We start from the raw sequence: 25,232 nt of genomic DNA, 5'->3' as shown, positions 1-25,232 counted from the left end.
GAGGTCTGCAGGCTGGGAGCTGAATTCTGTCCCGTTTGCTGCTAATGTTTGCCACCATTCTCTGTACGAGTCAATCTATATGGGGTTTAAAGTAGAGAGTTGCACGGGGACAGAAATCCCACCCGTCCCCACCAAAGTCCTACCCGTCCCCGTGAGGAATCCCCTCCGTCCCCACCCGTCCCTATAAACTTCAGAAATAATAATAATAACTTTATTCTTGTATACCGCAATACCACAAACAGTTCAGAGCGGTTTACAGGGTAAGAGACTGTACATTTACAGCGAAGTTACATCGAAGTTACAGCATATTGGAAACAGTTCAGAGCGAATTTATACAATGCAGGTGTAGAGAATTAATTAACAATTATATGGTATAGACCGGTGGCAAATGCAAAGTGAACCAATCACTGTTGCTTGGGGGGTGCCAACCGGGGTGAAGGGAAGGGAAGGGTAGGGAGGAAGATGAAGTGGGGTGTTATTTTGGGTAGGGTAGTTATTTCATTTAATTATGCTACTGAATTAAAGGCTCTGGTAGAAACCCATTTACAAATAAGCAAAAAGACTTTATTTGGAAATATTAATTGGGAAGAATACATACTTTGTAAATGGGTTTCTACCAGAGCCTCTAATGTTTATAAATTTTTATCAACACAACTAATATACTACTTTATCCTAAAGCAAAAAAAAAGAAATAGAATTCTTTTCCTACCTTTGTTGCCTGGTTTCTGTTTTCCTCATGTTCTCATTCAATTCCTTCCGTCCACTGTCTCTTCCCTCTGCATCTTCCATTTGCTCTGTTACTATGCCTCTCCCTTTCTCCCCCCTTCCAAATTGGTCTGGCACCTATCTTCTTCCCTCCGCTCCCCCCATAGACTGGCATCTGTCTTCTTCCCTGCCAGCGTCTTCTCCCCACTCTCTCTTCCCCATGTCCTGTCAGTGTCCTTCTCCCCCCTCTGTCTTCCACATGTGCTTTCAGCGTCCTTGCCCCCCCTCTGTCTTCCCCATGTCCTTTCAGCGTCCTTGCCCCCCCCCACGTCTTCCCCATGGCCTTTCAGCGTCCTTACCCCACCCCCCCATCCCCATGGCCTTTCAGCGTCCTTCACCCCTTTGTCTTCCCCAGTGCTTTCAGCGTCCTTCTCACCCCTCAGTTTTACCCATTTCCCTTAAGCATCTTCTTCTCCATTCCACCTTTCCTCCCTTTCTCCCTCCCTACCCCTTACCTTTGTGGTGCTTCCCCACCCAACCGACAACACAACAGGCCCGGTCGGACAAACCTCCCTGCCCTGTAGCCGCAAATCTAAATTACCTGTTGTCGGTCGGGGAAGCGCCACAAAAGGTAAGGGGACCTGGCCGGCTGTGCTGCAACTGGGGCGGACCGCCCCCCTCCCTTGGTACGCCACTCGAGCCGCGAAGCTACTCTTCTTTCCTTTCTTGCCTGCAGCACAGAACCGAATGGAAGTCTTCCCGACGTCAGCGCTGACGTCGGAGGGAGGGCTTTGTTTAAGCCTTTCCTCCCCTCCGACATTAGCGCTGACTTGGGAAGACTTCCGTTCAACTCTGTGCTGCAAGCAGAGCAGGTAGGGAGAAGAGCCGCGCGACTGAGTACATCCAGCCCTGCAGGAACCCCGCGACCCTCAGAGGCGTCCCCACAGGATCCCTGCGACCCTAGGGATTCCCGTCGTCCCCGTTCAGTTCTCTAGTTTAAAGCTGTTTAAGGATATCATAACACTCTTAAGGAATATACTACCTGTTTTGTCTGCCAATTAAGAACTGTAGCTAAAAGCCTTGAGCACTCTCCATTCACTGCCTGAGCGTGGGGGAGGTGCTGATAAGAGCTGAAGAGGCTGCCTGCACCACTTTGTGTGCAAGCCAACTCAGCATCAAACAAGCTGGAATTTACAGACTAGAGCAGGGCTGCCCAAGTCCAGTCCTTGAGATCTACTGGCAGGCCAGGTTTTCAGGATATCCACAATGAATATGCATGAGAGAGATTTGCCTGGCACAATGAATATGCATGAGAGAGAGATTTGCATACCAAGAAGGCAGTGCAGGCAAATCTCTCTCATGCATATTCATTGTGGTTATGCTGAAAACATGGCCTGCCAGTAGATCTCAAGGACCGGACTTGGGCAGCCCTGGACTAGAGCATTGTGATTTTTGTGAAGCATTTACTTTATATTATTGTGTTACTTTTTGGACTCTTACCGGATTTTCCCAGTGAAGCTAACTGGGACAGTCTGGTCAAGTTTACTTATTGCTGTTTGTTTTGAACTTTGAAATTAAGAGCCATTCTGACATATGTGAAACCAGTGAGGACAGGTTGTCCCAGCATTTTATGTTTTTGGTTTCTGAACAAAGATACTGGAAAATGTTAACCTACTGATAAACACCAGAGCAGCTTGACCTAGAGTCGGAAATAAAAGTATATCCTTATTTTGGACCTTCAGGAGTGTGTGCGATATTCCTTGCCTGTTTTCACTGAGGTCATTTGTCCTAGGGTTTTTACCCTAGGTAGATGCCTATATAGCCTGAAGGATTCCCTAGTTGAAGGGAACATGCTGGGAGCAGTTACGGTGACGGTGAACCCGACTCACTGCGGTGATCAGGAGCCCGCGGGTTGCGGCAAGTGGCAGCTCTGCGAGAAGATCCCAAGGAGGTTACGGTGATATGCGAGCAGTGCAATGTCTTCTACTGCGAGCCCTGATGCCTGCCTCACGGTCCCCTGGCTAAGCTCCATCTCGTACCCCCTGCTCAAGGCCGGGTGAGCTGCAGGCTGAGCCCCCACAAGATCACCACCTGCACAGACCAAGAGCTGGAGAACACAGCATTAGAGAATGATACGGTGACAAAATTCATCACCGTTCCCGTCCCCGCGGATAACCGCAGGAAATAATCCCATGTCATTTTCTAGTGTCTATTTCAACCTCAGTCCTTCTACACCAGCATTCTTCAAAGCAAAGCTTGAGGGTTAGTGGTTGATTCTTCCCTCTCTCCTTAAAGAATGACATGAAGATGTTTCCCGCGGTTATCTGCGGGGACAGGAACGGTGATGAAATTTGTCAGTGTCATTCTCTACACAGAACGTACTGCGTGCAGTGCAAGATGCCCATCTGCTACCAGTGCCTGGAGTTGGGCAAATATTGCAGGGGCCATGTGGAAGCTGCACAATGTGAGTGCACATAATTAGTGCTGGAAGGGAGGGATGCGGCAGCAAACACAATCCGTGCATTGGTACTCTGCATGGGCGGGCCACCTCGAGGGATGGCAGGATGGGCAAGCTGCAAGCGTTGAAAGGATGATTGGGCTACCTTGTGTTCATTCGATTGATTTTGTGGGCACGGTGAAGGCGGATAGCAGTGCTGCACTCTGCAAGCTTCCCTGAATACTAATCAGCTTACGGGGGTTGTGTGTTCACTGCTTTTCCTTTCTCAGAGTGCACTGCCAAAATCCAGGCTCCCTTTTCTGCAGTGTAAAGGATTTTCTGCAGAAGGAAAAATTATGTTCTTACCTATTAATTTTCTTTCCCTTAGACGCAGCAGATGAATCCAGAGACCAATGGGATAGCACACATCTACCAGCATGCAGAGAGAGAAACTGATTAATAGGTGGTCTCATTGGCTGGCACTCCTCCTGTATCTTCAGTATAGCTCCTTGCCCAAGCATCTGTAACCATCAATAGGCATAGCATGGAAAAAAAACTTTTCCCCATAACAAATCTCAAAAGGCAATAATACAGAATACAACCCTCAACAACAACAAACTTCGAAGTTGCAAAAGAAAAAACCGACAGACAATATCCAGAAAGGGTAGGGCTCTGGATTCATCTGCTGCATCTTAAGGGAAAGAAAATTAACAGGTAAGAACATAATTTTTCCTTCCCTAGCAACAGCAGCAGATGAATCCAGAGACTAATGGGATGTAGCAAAGCAATCCTCAATCTGGGTGGGAAGCAAACGCCGCCTCCGCAACAACCGACGCACTAAACGCATCTACCGCATGCGCCCCCACATCCAACCAGTAATGCTGAGAGAAAGCACTCTCGGAAGACCAAGTAGCCGCGAGACAAAACTCCTCCAAGGAAAAAACCTCTGGACCGAGTCCAAGAAATAGCCATCACTCTGATGGAATGGTCATGAAGTTATTTCGCCAACCGCTTCCCTGCCATCAAGCAAGCGTAAAGAATGTCCTCCTGGACCCATCGAGCGATGGAGGCTTTGGACGCCGCCATATGTTTGAAGCGTCCCTTGAAGAATACAAAAAGGTGATCTAAACAACTAAAAGTCATTAGAAACCTTGCTCGTGGAGAACGCTACGCACTTTCAAAAAATGCAGTGAATAAAAGCATGTCTCCCCATTTCTCATCCCAGGAAGAAGGAAGGAAAAGGGAGTGTGTCGTAAAAGAAAGGATGACATCCTTACAAAGAATTGTGGTACCGTCCGAACTGATACCACAGATTTTGGAAATCGGAAATAGGAATCCCCGCTGAACAAGGCCTGCAACTCGGAAAACTGCAGAGCCGAAGCCATGGCCACAAGAAACCCCGTGTTCAACAGCACAAGAATGAAATGAAGCCTTCGGTAAACTGCGAAGTACCTGAAGATTGTACTCGGACAGGGCTTTCTAAGAGGTGTACAAATAAACCGTACTCCGTTTAGGAACTGAACTACATGAAGCTGAGAAGTAATCGAAGAGCAATATACTTAGCCCTTGTAACAAGCTAAGAATGGCACTTGAAGCTGAAGGGAATTTAACGCTAAGCCCTCGGCAATACACCTGTGCCAAAAAGGAACTCTGGAAGGGTGCAAATGTTGAGAAGTATCCAAGGAAGGAAAAACCTCCAAAAGGAAGCAGAAGCCACAAGTGAAGACATCTGTAGCGCCTGGATAAGAGAAGAAACAACCTGCTTTGCATAACCCTTACACGTCAGTCATGACTTCTCAAAAGCTAGGTCGTAATAAGTAGTACGAATATCCATGTTGATCGGATCCTAGGTAAGCAAATCCGGAGATACCAGGAAACTTCTTAGTCCAGCTGTCGAAAGACTCATCAGATCCGCATAGCAAGGATGGCGCAGCCAAGCCAGAGATTCTACAAATACTGTGCCCGGAAAGCAAGCTTGAGATGGCGCAGCCAAGCCAGAGATTCTACAAATACTGTGCCCGGAAAACAAGCTTGAGATGGCTCAGCCAAGCCAGAGATTCTACAAATACTGTGCCCTGAAAGCGAGCTTGAGATGGCAAATCCAAGCCATCATCAGCCAGGTGAAAACACTGAAAAAGAGAAACCAGAGGTGAGAAAAAAGCCACGCTGTTACCCCCTCTAACTCCCACTCCTCCCTGTGCCCGCCGAAGAAGCTAGGAAGCACTGAATTGTGAGACGAGGCCATGAGGTCTAGTTCCAGGAGATCTCACGCCCATAAAGAGAGCTGGAACGCCTGAGCCAAAATTCCCAATATCCAGGATGTAGAAGATTTCATTACTAACATTTACACTTTCTAGAGCGTACACAGTGCTGTACACTAACATCCAATAAATGGGCCATGCTCAGATTTCGCAGAGAGAAAGACTATCCAAACTCTTTTCCTGACCCTTAAAATGATCTGCCAACAGAAGAGAAAGATGAGGGTCCACCCATTGAAGTAGAACAACAACTGTACCTGGCAACTGAGTACATCACCTACTGCCCAAGCTGTAGAGAAATACCCCCATCATAATACTGATTGAAAGAACCCTCAGCGGCATTCTGGAAGAATGGTCTGAAGCTCCAGAAAGGTAGCCTGACCATGCTCAAGAATAGAAGAATGAACAAGTACTGAGTCACCTCTTAAGACCAGACTCCTGGAGCTGAGGATGGAAGGCACCAAGCCCCCCCCCCCCAACCCAACAGCCCGGGATGTTTGGTGGCCATGAGCTAGTCCAGCAAAAATCGAGGCATGCCTTTGAAAAAAGAAATCTGAGCCACCAAATTATACAGAGCAATGTATGAGGAGCCTACCAAATAATTGGAGCCCTGAGATACCGGGAACCACCGGAACAAAAGTGACTGCTGTAGTGTTATAATGGGAAAGCAAGCCGAAGTTCCCAGTGGAGTCAGCAACATGAATCCTATAACCCAGTGGTTCTTAACCTGGGTTCGACCGAACCCCAGGGGTTCGGTGAGTCAGTCTCGCGGGTTCGGCGGAGTCAAAACACACCTCTGACTCATATAGCGCTTCGGTCACGTTCAATCATCTATCAGTTATTCAGTGATTTTGATCAAGACTGATCGTGTACTCGGTTTCTTGATCTATCAATCTGTAACTAACGCCTTGTATACATCAATCAATTCCTGATCAAAATTTGTGATTTAACTGATAGATGATTGAACGTGACCGAAGCGCTTATGATTCGTGATGATACGCCCCGCTTGTCCATAATTGGCTGCAGGTGATCATGCAACATCGCTTGGCCTATCTGTGCTGCAGGGGATTTGATGCACACAGTAGTCGAATTGTAACTGTTGTGATGGTAGGTCGTGTGATACCTATCTTAATATTTTAATCCCTTACTATGTCGAGCAAAATACGAAAGTGGTCGGACGAATATGTACAATATGGATTCACATGTATAACAACGTGATGGGAGTCAGCGTCCTAATTGCAAACCACACACCATTGGTGAAACACTCAAAACCAGCTGTGTTGAAGATGGCAAATATCATGCTGGGAAAAGCGGCTGAAGTTCAGTTATCTGAAATTCCTCTTTCAAATGACATCAGCAACAGAATAGAGGACATGAGCAAAGACATCTTGGCTCAAGTAGTTGCAGATCTGATTTCAAGCCCGGCAAAATTCAGCCTTCAACTCGACGAGACCATAGACGTTTCCAATCTAAGCCAGCTTGCAGTATTCGTGCGCTATAAGGCAACTGATGTGAAGAAACTTGTGGATGACTTCTTCAAAGACAACAATCTTTCATGGGATATGGTTTCTGCAGTTTGTTCGGACAGAGTTCCAGCCATGCTCGGAAGAAAGTCCGGTTTTGGTGCGCTAGTGAATGCCGATGCACCACACATCATTGTTATGCATTGCATTCTGCACAGGCATGCGTTGGCAACAAAAACCTTGCCTCCAAAACTGGCAGAAGTTTTAAAATTGTTGTGGAAAGCGTGAACTATGTGCGAAATAATGCTCTGAAGCACCGCATCTTCAAGTAGCTGTGTAAAGAAATGGGATCTGAATTCAAGGTACTTCTGTACCATTCTAACGTTCGGTGGTTATCCCGGGGACAGGTGCTGAATCGTGTTTTTGCCATGCGTGTGGCATTAACTCTGTTTTTGCAAGAGCAGCAACATTGTCATGCAGATTGCTTCAAAAATTCTGAGTTAATTCTCATTTTAGCGTACATTGCTGATATCTTTGCAGCTCTCAATCATCTCAATAAGCAGATGCAGGGTGGTGGAGTCAACATCATCGAAGCGGAAGAAAACCTGAAAGCTTTTCAAAAAAGCTACCATTATGGAAACGACGAACAGAAAACGATAACTTCGCAAACTTTCCCCTGCTAGACAACTGTGTAAGTAAGATCGAAGATGTATCTGGAATCTGAGACATTTCTGTACCCGCGGAACTGAAGCCACGCACTTAGATGAGCTTGCAAAGTCTCGACGGATACTTCCCTACAAGAGTCATATCCAGCATGGGTGAGACAGCCATTCACGTTTAGTGTTGAGACAACAGATGTCAATGATAAATACCTCGATGAAATCATTGAAATTCAGCAGAGCCAGGTTCAACAGCAACTCTTCAGAACAACAACGCTCAACGTTTTGGTGTCAACAATTGGTAACGTACCCTGTTATTGCTAAGAAAGCTAGGGAAATTTTCATACCGTTTGTTACAACATATCTTTGCGAGCAATCCTTTGAGGATGCTGGACATAAAAACGAAGAAAAGGAACAGACTGTTGCGAAAATGACATGAGTGGCACTTGCCAAGGTAAAGCCGCGCATTTCTGACATGGTCTCTGAGAGGCAACAGCAGAAGTCACACTGATTTGCAATAAATTTCATTATGTTATTTGAAATATAGGAGAACTTTTTTGTTTTCAAAATTGATATTTTTTCCCTCACTGTATACCTATGTTTTGAATTTGTAAAAAATCACATTTTATTTTTCCAATAAAGAAGGGTTCGGTGAACACGCATATGAAACTGGTGGGGTTCAGTACCTCCAACAAGGTTAAGAACCATTGCTATAACCTGTACAGAATCCCATACTCTGGGTCATGGTGACCAAAGAAGAATGCAAACCTGAGACTGGGACCCATCGCCCTAGTTTCTGAGAAGAAACACATTTCTCTCCTATATGAATAAACACATCTCCCCCATATACCTATAAATAGTAAAGGAGAAAAGAGCGCTGTGCCAATTCGAAGATTCAGGTCCAAAGAACTGAGGAAAAGAAACCACCCTTTTCGTGTCAGTCAAATGGCCCGACTGGAAGTCGTATGAATCAAGCAGTCAGTCAAGAAGAAATTAGGTGAATCGTTTGGTAGTGCCAAAACGGTACCACTGCCTACATGTTCTAAAATGTTCATGAAGCCTTGGGTAGGCGAAATGGCATGTGCCAAAACAGAAAGTTCTGCTCCAAGAGAGGCAAGCAAACCTAGTGCAGATTCAGAATCCATAGTGAAAATGTAAATATTCTCCCAGTTTTTCTGCAGATGTGTAACCCTGAGAAACTAATTCAGCAGAATGGGATACAGCCTGCCCAATGCCCCCGTCTTGGGCACCATGCAGTAAGTGGAACGTCCCTTAATTCCTGAAGAACTACAAGAACTGCCCTAAGGACCAGTAACACTTAAAAGGGAAACACAAAACATAGAGACTCCAAGAACTAACCGGAAACCTGAGGAGGATGCAAAGTTGCAAGCATCCTGAAAAAAGTTCACAGCCCCCTGACCTGACATTATAGCATCTTCTCCCTCATGAGAAAGCCTGAAGAGTCATTGAAGAAGTCTAGATCCCTCAGAATGAAGTGCAGAAGGTCAGGGAACGGCAGGATGAGAACTGAAGGATCTGTAAGAAGAAAGAAATTATCCTAGGAAAAATCAAGTTTCGCAATGTAAAGAGGAATACAGTACTAACTCCATGCAACGTGAAAACAGTACTAACTCCATGCAACGTGAAAACAGTACTAACTCCATGCAACGTGAAAACAGTACTAACTCCATGCAACGTGAGCAAAATACGTATGTCCTTTAAAGTGAATACGTACTAGACGCAATCAAGATGCTGCCTCTACCGCCCTGTGGAAAACAGCATCCTAACAGGTATCAGACAAAGCTCACATCTCTGAGAGCTTCAGGGATGAGGCTAACCGACACATAACGCGCGCTCCTCCACGCGTTTGATAGAATAAGTAACTGGCTCCTGGTTAGAAGGAGCTGTACAACCCTTCCTGTCTGGTCAGGGGGTCCATCTAGCATGTGCCATGAGAAGATGGCGACAGGAGAAACCAGCGTGATAAGCATGGAAATCTGAAGTCCAAGCCCCCTCAGAAATAGAGAGAGAGTTCTGGCCGCAGAAAGATGCGAAGAGTCATTATGCCCATAGAGACAGCCTGAACTTGGAAACCAGTAGTACCTTTAGGCATATATATCCTATGCCACTACTAAACACATGCAGCGCAGCACAGAGGCCCAAATAAGGACAGTTACCAACATAAAAAAGGCTCAATCTGCAGGGCTCCCAAGAGAGACAATGAGATACCAGTGTGAAATACAGGGCACTATCTTACTGCTGATCTCACTGTGCTGTGAGTTGCCGTATGTCGGCTCAGTCCGGAGACAAACAGACTGGGTGACCTCTCTGATAATCCCCTCGAGTGCCAACCCCCGAGTCCGATTAAACTAGCAGCTTCCTTCAAGGTAATACAGCAGGAACATAGACAAATCTGCCCAAAGCTGGTGAAACACGTACAATTTGTCTGAACTGGAAAGGAGAGAAGCCGCGGCATACCCTGACCAAAGTCAGCTGTAAATAAACTACCGGAACGCTGCAGCTCTCCCTCCATCGCCAGAGACCCAAGTGCATGCCTGATTCTCGCTGACACGTGGCCGCCGCATCAACACTCCTAGAAACAGTCGGATTCAAGCCCCGCAAAATTTACCCTGCTGCGGCATGCATAGAAAGAAAGACTCGGGGAATAACCAGAAGAACGGTGGGGTGCTTCCCACAGCGCCGGAAAAAACATGTCACATCTCATGCGTGCTGCTATAAACCGGCACCTGCACAATCAGCTGCACATGGCCGTGACAAACACTGACGAAAGAGAGCCTTGGAATAAACAGGACTTCTACTGCTGCACTGAAACTCAACGAGGAGTACAAGTGCAAGCATGAAATTGCACCGCTACTGTCGCGCTGTAACCAACAAGGAAACCAAGCGTGTGCATGCAAAGGGCGGGAAAGTCCCGGCTCCCTCAACGGATTCTAGTCATAACACTTAGCCTCAATAAAATATCCATTCCTTAAACGTATATTGACCGAACCCACAGTACTAAGACTCCCAAACAGAACCTGAAGTTCAAACAGACACTCACAAGCTTGTTGTTAGGGCTGGTTGAAGCCAGTTAGAGCTGGATGAGCAGCACGAGCAGCACTAACAGAGCAGAATGCAGCAACTGTGATCCTTTTTTTTTTTTTTTTAACAGAGAAGGGAAAGAAGAAAAAAATCGAGACCCAGTCAGACCCTCTAGCAATGGAGGGAGGGTGAGGCAGGGACCTGGGGGGGGGCCCAGGTGTAACCCCTAAAGCCGGCACCGTTCAGCCGGACACCCCTGAATCACTGAAGAGAAAATCTCAACAGGAGAAACAGAATGGCAGTCTCACTGAAGAGAAACCTCAACAGGCGAAACGGCAGTCTCACTGAAGAGAAACCTCAACAGGCGAAAATAAAGTTCCAGTCACAGCCAGAATTCAGGAGCTAGTTGAATAGCGACCATTTCCTGCTGGGAGATAGAGAATACTGGAGACACAGGAGGAGTGCCAGCCATAGGACCACCTGTTAATCAGTTTTTCTATCTCCGCCTGCTGGTAGATGTGTGCTATCCCATTGGTCTCTGGATTCATCTTCTGCTGTTGCTAAGGAAAAGACATTCAGATTAGCTTAGCAGTTGGGATTAGTCAGGTATATCGAGAAGCATGTCAGGGATATGAGGCAGGGATATAAGGCAGGGAGGGAGTCGGAGAAATTTGGCAAAGAGATAGGTTTTAATTGATTTCCTGAAAGTTTGGTAGGAGGGTGAATTTGATATGAGGGTGGTTAGACATTTATTCCATTTGCCTGCTTGGAATGCCAGAGATCTATCAAGGAATCTCTTGTAGATGCAGCCCTTTAAGATCAGGAAGGCAAACAGGTAGGCATTGTGTGTGGGAGGGGCCTGAGAATTCAAAATGATCTGACAGGTAGATAGGGGAAGAGCCTGTTAAGGTTTTGAAGCGGGAGACAGTGCATGCAAATAGATCTCATGCATATTCATTGGGGAAATCCTGAAAACCTGACTGGATTGCAGCCCTCATTGCCCACCCCTGGTCTAGTCACCCCTAGTGTTTTGATAGTGGACTAAAAGATTTTACTCCTGATCGTGATGTTCCTCGTTGAGGTTCAAGGGGCTTTTGAGGAAGAACTTGGTTTTTTTTTTCAAGGTTTAGTTTCAGTTTGATTAGTCATCCAGTCTTCCATTGTTTGGATAATCCTTCGATTTGCTTGGATTCCTTTGAGGGCAGAGTGGGTATAAGGAGGAATATAGTGATGTTACTGGTGTAACTATAGCTCTTTACTCCTGATGAGGCTAGGTGGTTCCCCAGCAAGCATATGTTGAATAGGATTGGGACAGTGAGGAACCTTGTGGGACTCCACAGGGAGTGGTCCAGACAGGTGAGAATTTGTCATCACAGAAGACCTGGTATAAATGACTTGTTAGAAAGCCCCTGAACCAATTTAGAGCAGTTCCTGTGATGCCTATAGCACGTAGGCATAACACAGGCTTGGGAACCTACAATTGTTGCATGGCTATTGGGCATGGCTCCTATGGCAATGGAGATACTGGTTTGCTTACTTGGAAAGCAGTAGTAGCAATGCCACCATGGACCAACAAAATACTTATTTCACATATGTTTTCTAGCCTTATGATGTCATGGGCCATGCACACAAAATCCCACACTTGAAAACAAATTTATATTTCAATAAGGGTTGCATTGCAAAACAAATCTTGTAGAGCAGTGGTCTCAAACTCAAACCATTTGCAGGGCCACATTTTGGATTTGTAGGTACTTGGAGGGCTACAGAAAAAATAGTTAATGTCTTAAAGAAATGACAATTTTGCATGAGGTAAAATTCTTTATAGTTTATTAATCTTTCCTTTTGGCTAAGTCTTAATAATAATTTTGTAATTTATAGCTAAAGAGACATGACTGAAAAACTGTTTTTTACTTTGTGATTATGATAAACATACCGAGGGCCTCAAAATAGTACCTTGCATGTGGCCCCCGGGCCGCAAGTTTGAGACCACTGTTGTAGAGTACTATTTTCTTTCAGATAGTACTAGTTAGAAAAATAAAAATTCAGACAGACTAACCCTGGTCAAACAATTTGCTACTAGAGAGTTCTGTCACCTGTACCTTAAGGGGTACATGCCGACTAGCCGACTAAATCCGAAAACAGTTTTTGCCTATCACATCCTGTTTTTAAGTTATGCATTAGTTTGTTTCTCATTTTTGTCAATACTACTGTGAAGTGTCCGCATTTTACTGTTTCTGTAACTATATTTCATTTTAGGACAGCTCATCGATCACATACCAGTAATTTGAAAGTTTATACTAAAGTGATTGTGCTGCTTTTTCTACCTGTAAATTTTTGTGTTTTGTCTAAAACAGTATCTCAAACTGTGTGCCTCGGCACACTAGTGTGCCTCCTGAGATTCCAAGTATGCTGCGGCACACTGAGGAGAAAGAGGTGCCTGCTAGCTGGCTTTCCTATACGATACAGATACCACCAGCACTGCCTGATTTGCCGAAAGACTGTTTCCCCCTTCTCTAGTGTCCTCTGGCTTCCCCCGGCCTCACCTTTAAAGCACAGTTACTTACCGTAACAGGTATTATTCAGGGACAGCAGGCAGATATTCTCTACATGTGGGTGACGTCATCCACGGACAGCTTTTCAAGCAAACTTGATTGAAGATTTCAACTTTGCTGGTGCTGCACCACGCATGTGTGCCTTCCTGCTCCACTAGAGGGCGCATCCCCTCCTTGTGGTCTTTAGTTCAGATAGCTAGCAAAGAAGCCAACCTCGGGAAGGTGGGAGGGTTGCAAGAATATCTGCCTGCTGTCCTTGGATAACACCTGTTACGGTAAGTAATTGTGCTTTATCCCAGGACAAGCAGGCAGCATATTCTCTACATGTGGGTGTCCTCCAAGCTAACCAAAAAGGGACTGAGGGAAAGTTGGCAATTCAGGAAAAAAGATTATGCAAAACCGACTGGCCAAACCGGCCTTCGCTTCTGGACAAAGTATTCAGATAATAGTGAGAGGTGAAGGTATGAACCGAAGACCAAGTGGCAGCCTTACAGATCTCCTCAATTGCCGTGGACCTGAGGAAAGCGACAGAAGCCACCATCACTCAGACTCTATGCCCCGTAACCCGACCGCACAGCGAGAGACAAGCCTGAGCGTAGCAGAAGGAAATACAAACAGCCAACCAGTTGGACAAGGTGCGCTTGGAAATCAGATGTCCCAACCGATTAGGATCAAAGGACAAGAAAAGTTGAGGAACCCTCCGATGAGATTGGGTGCGTTGAAGATAGAAAGCCAACGCCCTCTTACACTCAAGAGTATGCAAAGCCACCTCCCCAGGATGAGAATGGGGTTTAGGAAAAAATACCAGAAGAATAGACTGATTAAGATGGAAATCTGAAATCACCTTAGGCAAGAACTTAGGATGAGTACGCAGGACCACCTTGTCATGATGAAATACAGTAAAAGGCGGGTCCGCCACCACTGCCTGCAGCTCACTGACTCTGCGAGCAGATGTGAGTGCAAGCAGGAAGATCACTTTCCAAGTAAGGAAATTCAGATGAGCTTTAGTAAGGAAATTCAGATGAGCTTTATCCATGGGTTCAAAGGGAGGTTTCATCAACTGAGCAAGAACCACATTAAGATGGAGGCTTGAGGGGAGGATGGACATGCAAGAGACCCCTCATAAAACGAGAAACTACAGGGTGAACAGAAAGCGATTTCCCATCAAGCTGCCGATGAAAGAAAGCAATCGCACTGAGATGAACACGAACTGAATTGGTCTCAAGACCAGATTGAGACAAATGAAGCAAATATTCCAGAACTGAGGACAACGAAGCAGACAGAGGTTCCACACGATGAAGCACACCATGTCCACTTCTGAGAATAGCACTGCCTCGTAGAAGCCTCAAGGACATCCTGAACCGACAGAGACAACCCAAGAGAAGGGGTCAGGTAGAAAGAAACCAAGCTGTCAGATGAAGAGACTGCAGATTGGAATGCAGCAGTGAACCGACTGAGACAGCAGAGAAGGGAAAACAGGCAGAGAAGTAGAGGGCCCCTAACACTGAGTTGTAGAAGCAGGGATAACCACAGCTGCCGAGGCCACCGAGGAGCAATCAGAATCATGTCGGCATGCGCCGACCTGAGCTGCACAAGCATCCTTAAAATCTGAGGGAAAGGCGGAAACGCATAAAGGAATCTGCCCTCCCAATTCAAAAGGAACGCATCTGCCTTGAGACGGTCTGGGGATTACATCCTCGAGCAGAATTGAGGCAGCTTGTGATTGAGGGGGGAGGCGAACAGATTGATCTGTGGAGTCCCCCAGCGAACGAACATCTGACGCAGAGTCTGGGAATGGAGAGACCACTCGTGCGGCTGCAGAAGGTGACTCAACATGTCTGCCAGACAGTTGTGCTCCCCCTGGATATAAACCGCACGAAGAAAGATGTTGTGGCGGAACGCCCAATCCCAAAGGCGAAGAGTCTCCTTGTAGAGAGACAGGGAACCTATGCCCCCCTGCTTGTTGACATAATACATCGCCACCTGGTTGTCCGTGCGCACCAGGACCACCCGGTCCTGAAGCAGATGATGAAAAGCGACCAGGGCAAGGTAAATGGCCCGAAGTTCCAGCAGATTGATGCGACAACGGCGATCTGCACTCGACCAAAGGCCCCGAGTCCGGAGACCGTCGAGGTGAGCCCCCCAGGCATACGCCGAGGAGTCTGTGGTCAGGACCTTGTGATGCGGAGGCTCGAGGAAGAGCAACCCTCTGGAAAGATTGGAAGAGTTGGTCCACCAACTGAGCGAGCGTCTCAAGAAGGAGTCACTGCAATGTTCTGGGAAGCGGGATCCCGATCCTGATGCCATTGAAACGCCAAGGTCCACTGAGGAATCCAAGATGCAGCCTGGCGAACAGCGTGACATGGACAGTGGAGGCCATGTGATCCAGCAGAATCATCATCTGCCTGGCTGAGACCGAATCTCGCAGGGAAACCAACTGGCTCAACTGAACCAGAGTGGCCTGACGAGGAGTAGGCAGAAAAGATTGTAGGCGAACCTTGTCCAGCATGGCCCCGATGAACTGTAGAGACTGAGTGGGGCACAGCTGAGATTTTGGGAAGTTGACCTCAAACCCCAGACTTTGGAGGAATAAAATTGTCCGACGGGTCGCTGAAATAACTCCCACCCTCGACAGGGCTTTGATCAGCCAGTTGTCGAGTTACGGAAAGACTTGGAGTCCTTGGGACCTGAGGGCCGCAGCCACCACCACGAGACACTTCGTGAAGACTCGAGGGGACGAAGCAAGCCCGAATGGGAGAACCCAATATTGAAGATGCAGGTCCCCCACCTGAAACCAAAGGAACCGGCGACAAGCTGGATGCACCGGAACGTGAGTGTATGCTTCCTTCAGATCAAGGGAACACAACCAGTCCCCCTCGTCCATCAAAGGGTACAGGATGGGAAGCAAAAGCATCCGGAACTTCTCCCGAACAAGAAATTTGTTCAGCCTCTGGCTGTCTAGGATAGGCCAGAGGTCCCCGGTCTTTTAGGGGACCAGGAAATAGCGGGAGTAAACCCCCTGCCCCCGCTGACAAGAGGGAACCTCCTCCACTGCCCGAAGGTGAAGAGTCAGAGCCTCCAGAAGAAGCAACGGAAGGTGCGCTTGGTTTGAAGGAGACACGCCGGGAGGACAGTCCGGCGGCAACTCCCGGAAATTTAGAGAATACCCCTCCCTGATCACAGAGAGGACCCAAGCGTCCCAGACCGGATAAAAGGCGTGGAGGCAGCCCCTAATAGGGAGAGGAGAGGGACCCAGTGCGGAGGAGACCAGCCCCCTCCCGGCCAGCCTTTCAAAAGGAGGGCACGGGTTTAGTCGCAGCCGGGGTCTGAGGCTTGGAGGGAGCCTGCTGCCATGGAGGAGGATGTGAAAAAGCAGGTGTGGACTTCTGTGGATACCACCGAGGCGGCAACTGATAGGCCTTGGGAGGAGTGGGCTCCGGCTTGGACCGCATCAAAGGATGCAAAAGAATGTTCGGAGAGGCGTTTCGTGGCCGCCTCGATAGTCATAGACGAGTTAATTGCCTAAACAGGGAAGGTTGGCCAACCAATCCTGAAGGTTAGGGTCCATATCAACGATCCAGAGCCACACCGGGGGTTGGACAAAGTCAACTCTGAGACCCGGAGAGCCCTGGCCGTGTGACCACCCGGGACCGGCCCCGCCTCGGGGGGGGAGTCCCGGGGCTGCTTCGCCAAGCGGTGAGACGGGGGTCGAGGCACGCCCCGACCGGCGCTTCGACCTCAGACACCCCAAAGGCGAGGATTGCCTCGAGGACGGAGGCGAAGAGTCTAAAGAGGAAAGATGCCGAGACAGATGCACCCTGCCCCAAAGGGCCTTGACACGATGCTCAGGCTGGTCCTCTACACGTGAAGTCGAAGCCAGGGTTAAGTGGGCCAAAGCCGAGGAGAATTCCGAGGAAATCATAGCCCGGAGCATATCCTGGAACACGGGCACCGACATCATGTTAGGCATGTCCCGTGCAGCAGTGCATTCCACCGAGGGTGACCTCGAAGATGAGTATTCCCTGGAGGCGGAAGCATGCTTGGAGGGCTTAGAGGGTCTCGTCGAGGCCGGCGGGATAGCACTCCCCCCATGGATGGCCGGATGCCGAATCAATGCAAGAAACACACGAAAACTTGAACAAAGAGAAAAGCGCACAGTGACTCCCGCAAGAAAACAAAGAAGCCGTGATGCTAGAAAGGCACTTTAGACAGAGAAAAACAGGGTTTTCTGGCTCCGCGGAAAATTAAGAACTGAAGACCACGAGGAGGGGATGCGCCCTCTAGTGGAGCAGGAAGGCACACACATGCGTGGTGCAGCACCAGCAAACTTGAAATCTTCAATCAAGTTTGCTTGAAAAGCTGTCCGCGTTGGGGCTCCGTGGATGATGTCACCCACATGTAGAGAATATGCTGCCTGCTTGTCCTGGGATATAGTTAATTACAGCAGCCTGAAGAAGATTGCCAGGAAAAGTGATTTTATTTGAGAATTTATAAATGCTGTGTTTTGTGTATATATGAAAAATGAATGGAAAAAATTTTCATTACAATTAGAAAAGGGGATGGGATCTGGGGCAGAGCTTGGGTGGGCCTAGGGTATTCAGTTGATATTTGTTAGACTTAAGGGGTACTTAGCTTGAAGTAGTTGATAAACACTGATGTAGGCAATCAGCTGGCGCCAGTGCCTCTCCGGCCCTCTTCCCTGATGGCACCCCCTATTGGTGTCTCAGGGCCCATCTGGAGGGTCTCTGCACATGTGCAGAGGTCAACAAGTCACGCATAAGCATGATGTCATTACAGCAACATCTGTGCACTTCTGGGAGCCTCAAGCCATGGCCACTACTTTAGTGTGCCTCGAGAAAGTTTGAGACACACTGGTCTAAATTATTATAATTAGGAACAGACAAGGTTGTGTTAACCATCCTGATAATGTCTGTTATGTCTGCGGACAATTTACTGCACAATCAGCAAAGCTCTCTTCTCAGTCCTGGAAACAGGAGAGTCCAGCTACTTGAACGCTAAGGGACACCACTGCCATTCCCTTTTCAAGGCCCTCATGCAGGAAAGCTTGTACAGACATTGGGTATTGCCCAGCTCTAACTTCTTTGCTGCATCAGTGCTTAGCATACGCTGAAACAATCTGCTTTTTGGCTCCAAGTAGCAATGACCACTTCTGAGTATCCTTTTTGGACCAACACTGCACACTCAAGAGCTATGCTGTGACCAAAACACTTAAGAGCCTTGATGTTCTTAAGAGCTAGACCACTTTTCTAGTCATACAATATCTGCATAAAACAGGAGCCTGGGTGAATCTGGTGCTACAATTACTGTTCCCATGTAATGAGCTATCCGGTAGATCATGTTATCTTTGGGCCAGCTCCCTCATCTTCACTGCTGCAGTGCACAAAGCAGTGGGCAGTGGCTCCTATGGGCGTCCTGCGCCTGAAACGGAAGCCTTCTCTGTCGCACATCAGAGGGAAGGCTTCCAGATGAGGCACAGGATTCACGAGGAGCTGCTGCCCGTGGCTTTGTGCACTGCAGCAGTGAAGAGGGAGCCAGTCATAAGATAACACCGGGGGCAGCATAAAACAGTCAAGACAGGAGCAGGCCAAAAGTAAGTCACAGCATAGAGTGAGGGAGACAAATTTCCCTAGCACACGCATGCATAAAGTAGGTGCTTGTACAAGGCTGTGCCTATTTCTTTATAATACTTGTATACAACACAGAGATGCATATTCTAAGGTGCCAAACTGAATTTAGAAGCTTAAAAAGTTATCCTTATAACTGAGACCCTAAATCCATTTATGAATTTAGTGACTGAATTGTCAATTTTGAGACTTTACATCTGCTGTCTGTACTTTGCACTGTTCAGGAAGAAATGCATTTGTTTCTATTTCTCTGGGGTTGTACTGCATGTAGAGTCTTGCATCTTAGGATTTGTTTGTATATTAGTACTTTTAGTTTTTGGTCCCATATTTGCTTAGGGGTTATCTGCGTTCTGGTAGGAATGAATGTTGAGAAGCATACAGTGTGCTTTGTGTAGTTTAATTTTGTGGTTAACCATATGTTAAGATTATATTGTGTGTATATATGAAATTGAATGGAAAAAATAGTGTTACAATTAGTACTATTATGGGGTGGGGTCTGGAGCGGAGATTGGGCAGAGATGGGCGGGGTCTGGCCCACAACATAGCCCAGTATTCTTCAACTGCCGGTTCACGGATTGGTGCTGGTCACAAAATAATTTTTATTTTCGCCAGGCCATAGGTATAAAAAGGTTGAAGAACACTGGTCTAGAGCCCAAAGATATTTTTACAGGGTGCAGGGCAGGGACCCTAGGGGTAACTTTTCTTATAAGGCATCCCTTCTGACTTGGAAGGCAAATCATTTATTCCATGCGCCAGACCTCTACAATGCAGTCTATCAGCACATATTTGATAGCAGTAGTTTGCACACAGTACTGCCATCAGGAGTAAAAGATTTGGCACATTGCAGAGTATTCTAACAATGCATGGGTTATTAGACTGGTCTAATTCCGTACCTGTGCAGTGGAGGCTTAAGTGACTCACCCAAATCACAAGGAGGCGTATCAGTAGAATTTGAACTCTAGCTGACCAGATTCTCAACTCACTGCTCTAACCATTAGCACACCACTCAGGCCCAATCTTCACTACTGTAGTTTGGATTAATGCCCATTACACTTATGAAACTAAATAAACAAATGCCAACAATAAGATTAGCCTTAGCAAGTTCTCAAGCTAGGCCAGGGGTAGGCAATTCCAGTCCTCGAGAGCCAGAGTCAGGTCAAGTTTTCAGGATCTCCACCATGAATATGTACGATATGGATTTGTATGCACTGCCTCCTTGAGATGCAAATCTATCTCATACATATTCATGGTGGAGATCCTGAAAACCTGACCTGGCTCTTGAGGACTGGAATTGCCTACCCCTGAGCTAGGCTAACACATAGCCAATGTAGTTTTTAGGATATCCAGATTCTAAATGAGCATGCATTACATACTGTGGCACACTACCTCCAATCTCATGCTTGTGTTGGTTAGCCCAAAAACTTAACTGACTTGATATGTCCTGAGGACTGGGACAAGAACCTCTAGTTCAGAAAGGTTGGTTTTTTTTCCCCTAACTAAAAAAATCTACAAATACTTAAGAACCAGATTCCATCTGGAATTAAAAGGGAAACCTGATTAGTCACCAAGAACAAAGCATGAAGTTATGAACTCTGAGCAAACAATTTGTAATCCAACAGTCTAAACCCCATCCTCATGTAGTAGAGTTACAGATGTTCAAGCATATGGATCCATATGTAATCTGAAAAGTTAGCCACTCCATTTGAATTTACTATTTAAGTTACCTTTTCCCCAGAAATGCTATTTTCCTTACTTTTCTTCTCCAATTAATATGTTCTTTATTGACTCCCTAAAGCTGTCACCACTGGTGTAGTTTTGGGTGCCGTAGTACCCTAAGTTTAGCCCACCTAGGGCAGCTGAAACAAGATTTTTCTATTATAGTCTATGCCTATTAGAGCATCACTTCACATGAAGTGAGCAGCTTGACTGATGCAGAGGACCTAACTAGCGAACGTCTCCAGCATACCTTCAGTATACAGCACATATCCTTAAAAAGAAAATCAGAAAGCTCTATTCTATATAGTGCAACTGACTTAACAGGTGCAGGAGTGTCAGACACCAAGAGTATGAGGACTTCATGGTAAATTTTTAGCATGTTAGGCAAGAAAGTCCTCAAATGTTTCAAGTTGTCTATAGGTTTCAAGATAGTCGCACTGAATCGACAGACATTTATACACCTTCCATATTCACTATAGAAACATATCCTGTAAAACCTACCCTAACAAGAAATGTTATGGGTGTGCCAAACAGAACTTACAACACTACAGACTAGCTAATGTTTTTCACTGATTACACAAGCTTCAGGCAGGCCAGACGTCAAGCTCTGTCTCTGCCAGTGTTCAAATACAGGCTAAAAGCCCACTTTTGTGAGGTTGCTTTTAACCCAACTCCAACCCACTTGTAAAGTACCCCACGTCTATTTTGTCACTCCCTTAGTAGTTCCCTACCCCAACTGTCCTGTATTGGCTGGAATCATCTTACATTTTTCATGTAACATACAATGTTGCATGCATCTAGCATAGGGTTACTAGACATCTGGGAAAATCTGGACATGTCCAGCAGTTTGTCCGGATTTTGGAAAGACTTGACAAACTCCAGCCACATCTGGAGGACATCTGAGAATGCACAAATGTCACATCCACACATGCTCCAGCCCCTCCAGATGTGGTTGGAGCTTGTCAAGAAAGGAGAGGAAGTTTGCAGGAGAAGGTCTGGAGGCTGAACTGGAAGGGGATGGGTGAAACAGGACAGAGCCGAAGGCAGAACTGAGCAGGACCATCTATCCAGATTTTTTGCAGCCCAAAAAAATGGTATCTATTCTGGCAACACTATAGAAGCCTTAAGTGGCGAGTGTGTGGCGCAGTGGTTAAAGCTACAACCTCAGTACTCTGCTGCTCCTTGTGACCCTGGGCAAGTCACTTAATCCCCCATTGCCTCAGGTACATTAGATAAGATTATGAGCCTGCCAGGACAGATAGGGAAAAATTCATGTACTGTAAACTGTTCTGAACTCCCCTGGGAGAATGGTATAGAAAAGTGAATAAATAAATAAATAAAATAAATAGCAATAGCTTTTCTATCCAGTGGCACTATGCAAGCTTTTTAAAAAAAACAGTCTGGAACATTTTTAATTTTTCAGAAGCTATCAACCCTAGAAGATAAAGTGAGCTGCACACTACCTGGCTTTCATATCAATGTAGAGACACCATCTAGCCTAGAGATTGCTGCTATTCCTCACTCCCATTTATTTACATCAGGGGTGCCCAATACATCGATCGCGATCGACCAGTAGCTCAGGAAGGCAACGTGAGTCGATCGCAGAGCCCATCCCGGGCTCCGTGATACTCGTGTTGCCGTCCTGATCTACGGGCCGATCAGCCTTCCTCTCCAGTGTTCTCCCTAGGGCCTTTTAGCTGGGCGGTCCACCCAGCTGTCATCTGCCGCTGCTGAACATTAAAAAAACCCACAAAAAAACAGCTTGGAGATTTCAGCCCGTAGCGAACTTATGCTCCGGGCTCTAACGTGTGCATGCCGGCTTCTCTTATCTTCCCTCCGAAACCGGAAGTTATGTCCGGGGGGGGGGGGGGGAAGGGAAGCAAGCACGCACATGTTGAGCCCTGAAGCAAGCATTCGCTAAGGGCTAATGCGGGAGACAGGTTAGTGAAGCATTTGTTCTTCTTCCTGCCGGGTCCTGCCTACTTTCTGTTTCCGCGAAGGCAGGACCCGGCAGCATTTCCCCCAATAGGTTGATCACGATCTTGGGCTGATCAACCTTCCTCTTCCCGATGGCAGAATTGACGTCGGGGAGAGGAATGCTGGTTGGCCGAAGCAGGAAGAGCTTGGGGCCTGTTATTGGTGGCGTTTGGGTCCTGGTCCCCGATGGCAATGGCAATGGCAGTGGCTTGGGGGAGGGCAGGGAGAAAGAAAGAGATAGGGCAGGCAGGGAGACAGAAGGAAAGAAGAGAAACAGAAAAAAAAGAAAGGGAGGCAGAGAGAAAGAAAGGGCAGGGAAGAGGAAGGAAAAGTTGGGGGAAGGAATGAGGTCTGGAGGAGAGGAAGCATACAGGCTAAAAGAAGGGAAGAAAAATTGTATGCACAGTCAGAAGAAGAAAGTGCAACCAGAGACTCATGAAATCACCAGACAAGGTAGGAAAAATGATTTCATTTTAAATTTAGTGATCAAAATGTGTCTGAATTTATATCTGCTGTCTATATTTTACACTAAGGTCCCCATTTACTAAACTACAATAGAGGTTTTTAGCGCAGGGAGCCTATGAGTGTCGAGAGCAGTGCTGGGCATTCAGCGCAGCTCCCTGCGCTAAAAACTGCTATCGTGGTTTAGTATGGTTGTTACTGAGGTGATAGTGCATAGAGTCATCTGCTTTGACCTCTTTGAAAAACCCTGGAATAGGAATGATAATTAACATTTTCTATGCGTACAGTGTGCTTTGTGTTTTTTTTTAATTTTATTGTTGGTAGATCATTTTGACTTGGTCATTTAAAAAGTAGCTCGCAAGCCCAAAAAGTGTGGGCACCCCTGATTTACATCATCCTATAAAGAACTTACTGGACTACCACAAGACCTATTTCTGTAATTCATCAAGTCACTAGGACTTGAACACAAATTGATGTACCTAATAAGGAGCTGCTACTACTTGATCTATTGCACTGTTAGACATGCAAGTTTCAAGTTTAAGATTTTGATAAAGCAGTCACTGTAAGACTAAGCAGTTTACAAAAAAATTAGTGGCTAGTAAAAAGAAAGAATCACATTCAAGAGAGATGGTCCATAGAGCTTACTATCTAATCAGATAAACTAAAGGATGGGAAAGCTGTTTAACTAAAGGATGGGAAAGCATGTTTAAAAAGCTTAGAGTACAGTAAACTCTTCCAGTTACCCATTGTCTAGGTTAGATCTGCGGGCTACTTTCATTGGGACACGCCATTGGACCTCTGGCAGATGTCATGTACTGTAACGGGAGGGGGGGGGGTTAGAAGATTGTACTCCCTGGGACAGGAACTACCTAACCCAGGTTCGTTTAGATTTTAACTACGCAACAATTAATTTGAATATTTAACGCCAAGTGAACTACACCTGCTCTGCGGTGTTAGCAGAAGCCTACAGAGGCAGAAAATGGAAACTCGGGACAGATATTTCAGCCTAAAGTCACGAGGCGGCGCCGCACTAAACCTCCACTTTTTTAAAAGGTCACGAAATGTATTTGTTAAAGAGTAATGTAAGATTTTTTTTTTTAATGTAAACGCATAGCAAAAGAAAAACAACGTTTTATAGTTATCATCTCGAGTCCTTGGCCTACAGCTTCTCCCGCCAGCAGGAGCAACCGACCCTAAAAAGGAAAAGGCCCCGAACACAACCCCTCAACACTTTTGATTTAAAAAAAAAAGATAGCGAACCTCTTTTAAACTGAAGGCAAGCTCTCGAAATATTCTCCTCTCTCCCTCAGCTCCCTAACATGAAAGCAGCAAAACCTACGCCTAAGAGCTATCCCACTGCCACCAGGCGAGAGCGCAGCAGGAGGTACGCCGTTCACTCACCAGGGTTTCAATGTGCTTCACCATGTTGACTGCTACTTGGACGGAGTAAACGGGGAAAGTACGTCCTGGACGAGCTCTGCCGGCACTGCAACCCTCGCGCCCAACCTCCACAAGGGGATTACACGAGCCAGAAGCAGAGCGCCTGCGCTGAAGAGCTATTTATAGCACACGGGGAGGGGGCGCGGGGATAACAGCCGTCGTGTGCGTTATCCAATGCCCGAGGCCGGAGGAGGGGCGTGTGCTCGCGGCCATTGGCTGTCCTGCAGTAGGTCGCTCGTGGCTGTGGATGTAAACTGCCAGGGAGCATCTGTTTGTGATGTCCCGAGTGTAGGAGATCTTGAGGGGTGGGTTTCTGAGGAAAGGGTTGTGAGGGCATACCTTTTAGTGTTACTCGTACGCGACAACGGGGTGATTGCGAACGGATATTTTGCAGTGGAAATGTAGGCTCCCCCGAGAGAGCGAGGAGCGAGCTGACCGTTATTATCGGTCCTGGCTCCGCCCAGCCATTCCTTAGAACTGCCGAGTCACCGCTGCCAGGAAACTCCGTGATGCCCCCTCCTCCCCTCGAACTGCGACACTTTTCTCTCGAGCTTAATATAGAAGGGAGTGGTCAGTGGGAAATGGAAGTTTCGTGCAAAAGTTGCGAAAAGCGGTTTTCCCCTATATGTAATGGAAATGTGTGCCTTAGTTCTGGTGTACTACTACTATTAATTATTTCTATAGCGTTTACCAGGAGCACGTAGCGCTGCACAAAGTCACAAAGAATAAGAAAACAGTCTCTGCTCGATAGAGCTTAATTTCTATTGGGTTTTGTTTTGTTTGTGGAAAGGAAATATTGGATTTAAAGAATGAACTTTACTTTGGTTTATAACATGATTTAAAAGCACAGTTTCTGCGGGTGGGTCTGGGATAGAG

The 25,232-nt window shown here is 46.7% G+C and overlaps 1 protein-coding gene across 2 annotated transcripts in view; it reads right to left on the bottom strand.

The window, feature by feature from the left end:
* Positions 1–24,468, bottom strand: part of LOC117351338 (thioredoxin-like) — a 68,032-nt gene extending 43,564 nt beyond the window's left edge. For both annotated transcript variants that reach the window (XM_033926521.1, XM_033926530.1), the window contains exon 1: positions 24,318–24,468. In XM_033926521.1, the coding sequence (XP_033782412.1) occupies positions 24,318–24,341 (24 nt within the window). In that variant the 5' untranslated portion in view covers positions 24,342–24,468. The remainder of the gene's footprint in view (positions 1–24,317) is intronic.
* Positions 24,469–25,232: the final 764 nt, after the last annotated feature.

This window comes from Geotrypetes seraphini, chromosome 1 (genome assembly GCF_902459505.1).
Source record: "Geotrypetes seraphini chromosome 1, aGeoSer1.1, whole genome shotgun sequence".
In the NCBI taxonomy this organism is placed as follows: Eukaryota; Metazoa; Chordata; class Amphibia; order Gymnophiona; family Dermophiidae; genus Geotrypetes; species Geotrypetes seraphini.
Note: the sequence above shows the minus strand (reverse complement) of the source record. Positions and strands in the feature narration are given on the sequence as shown.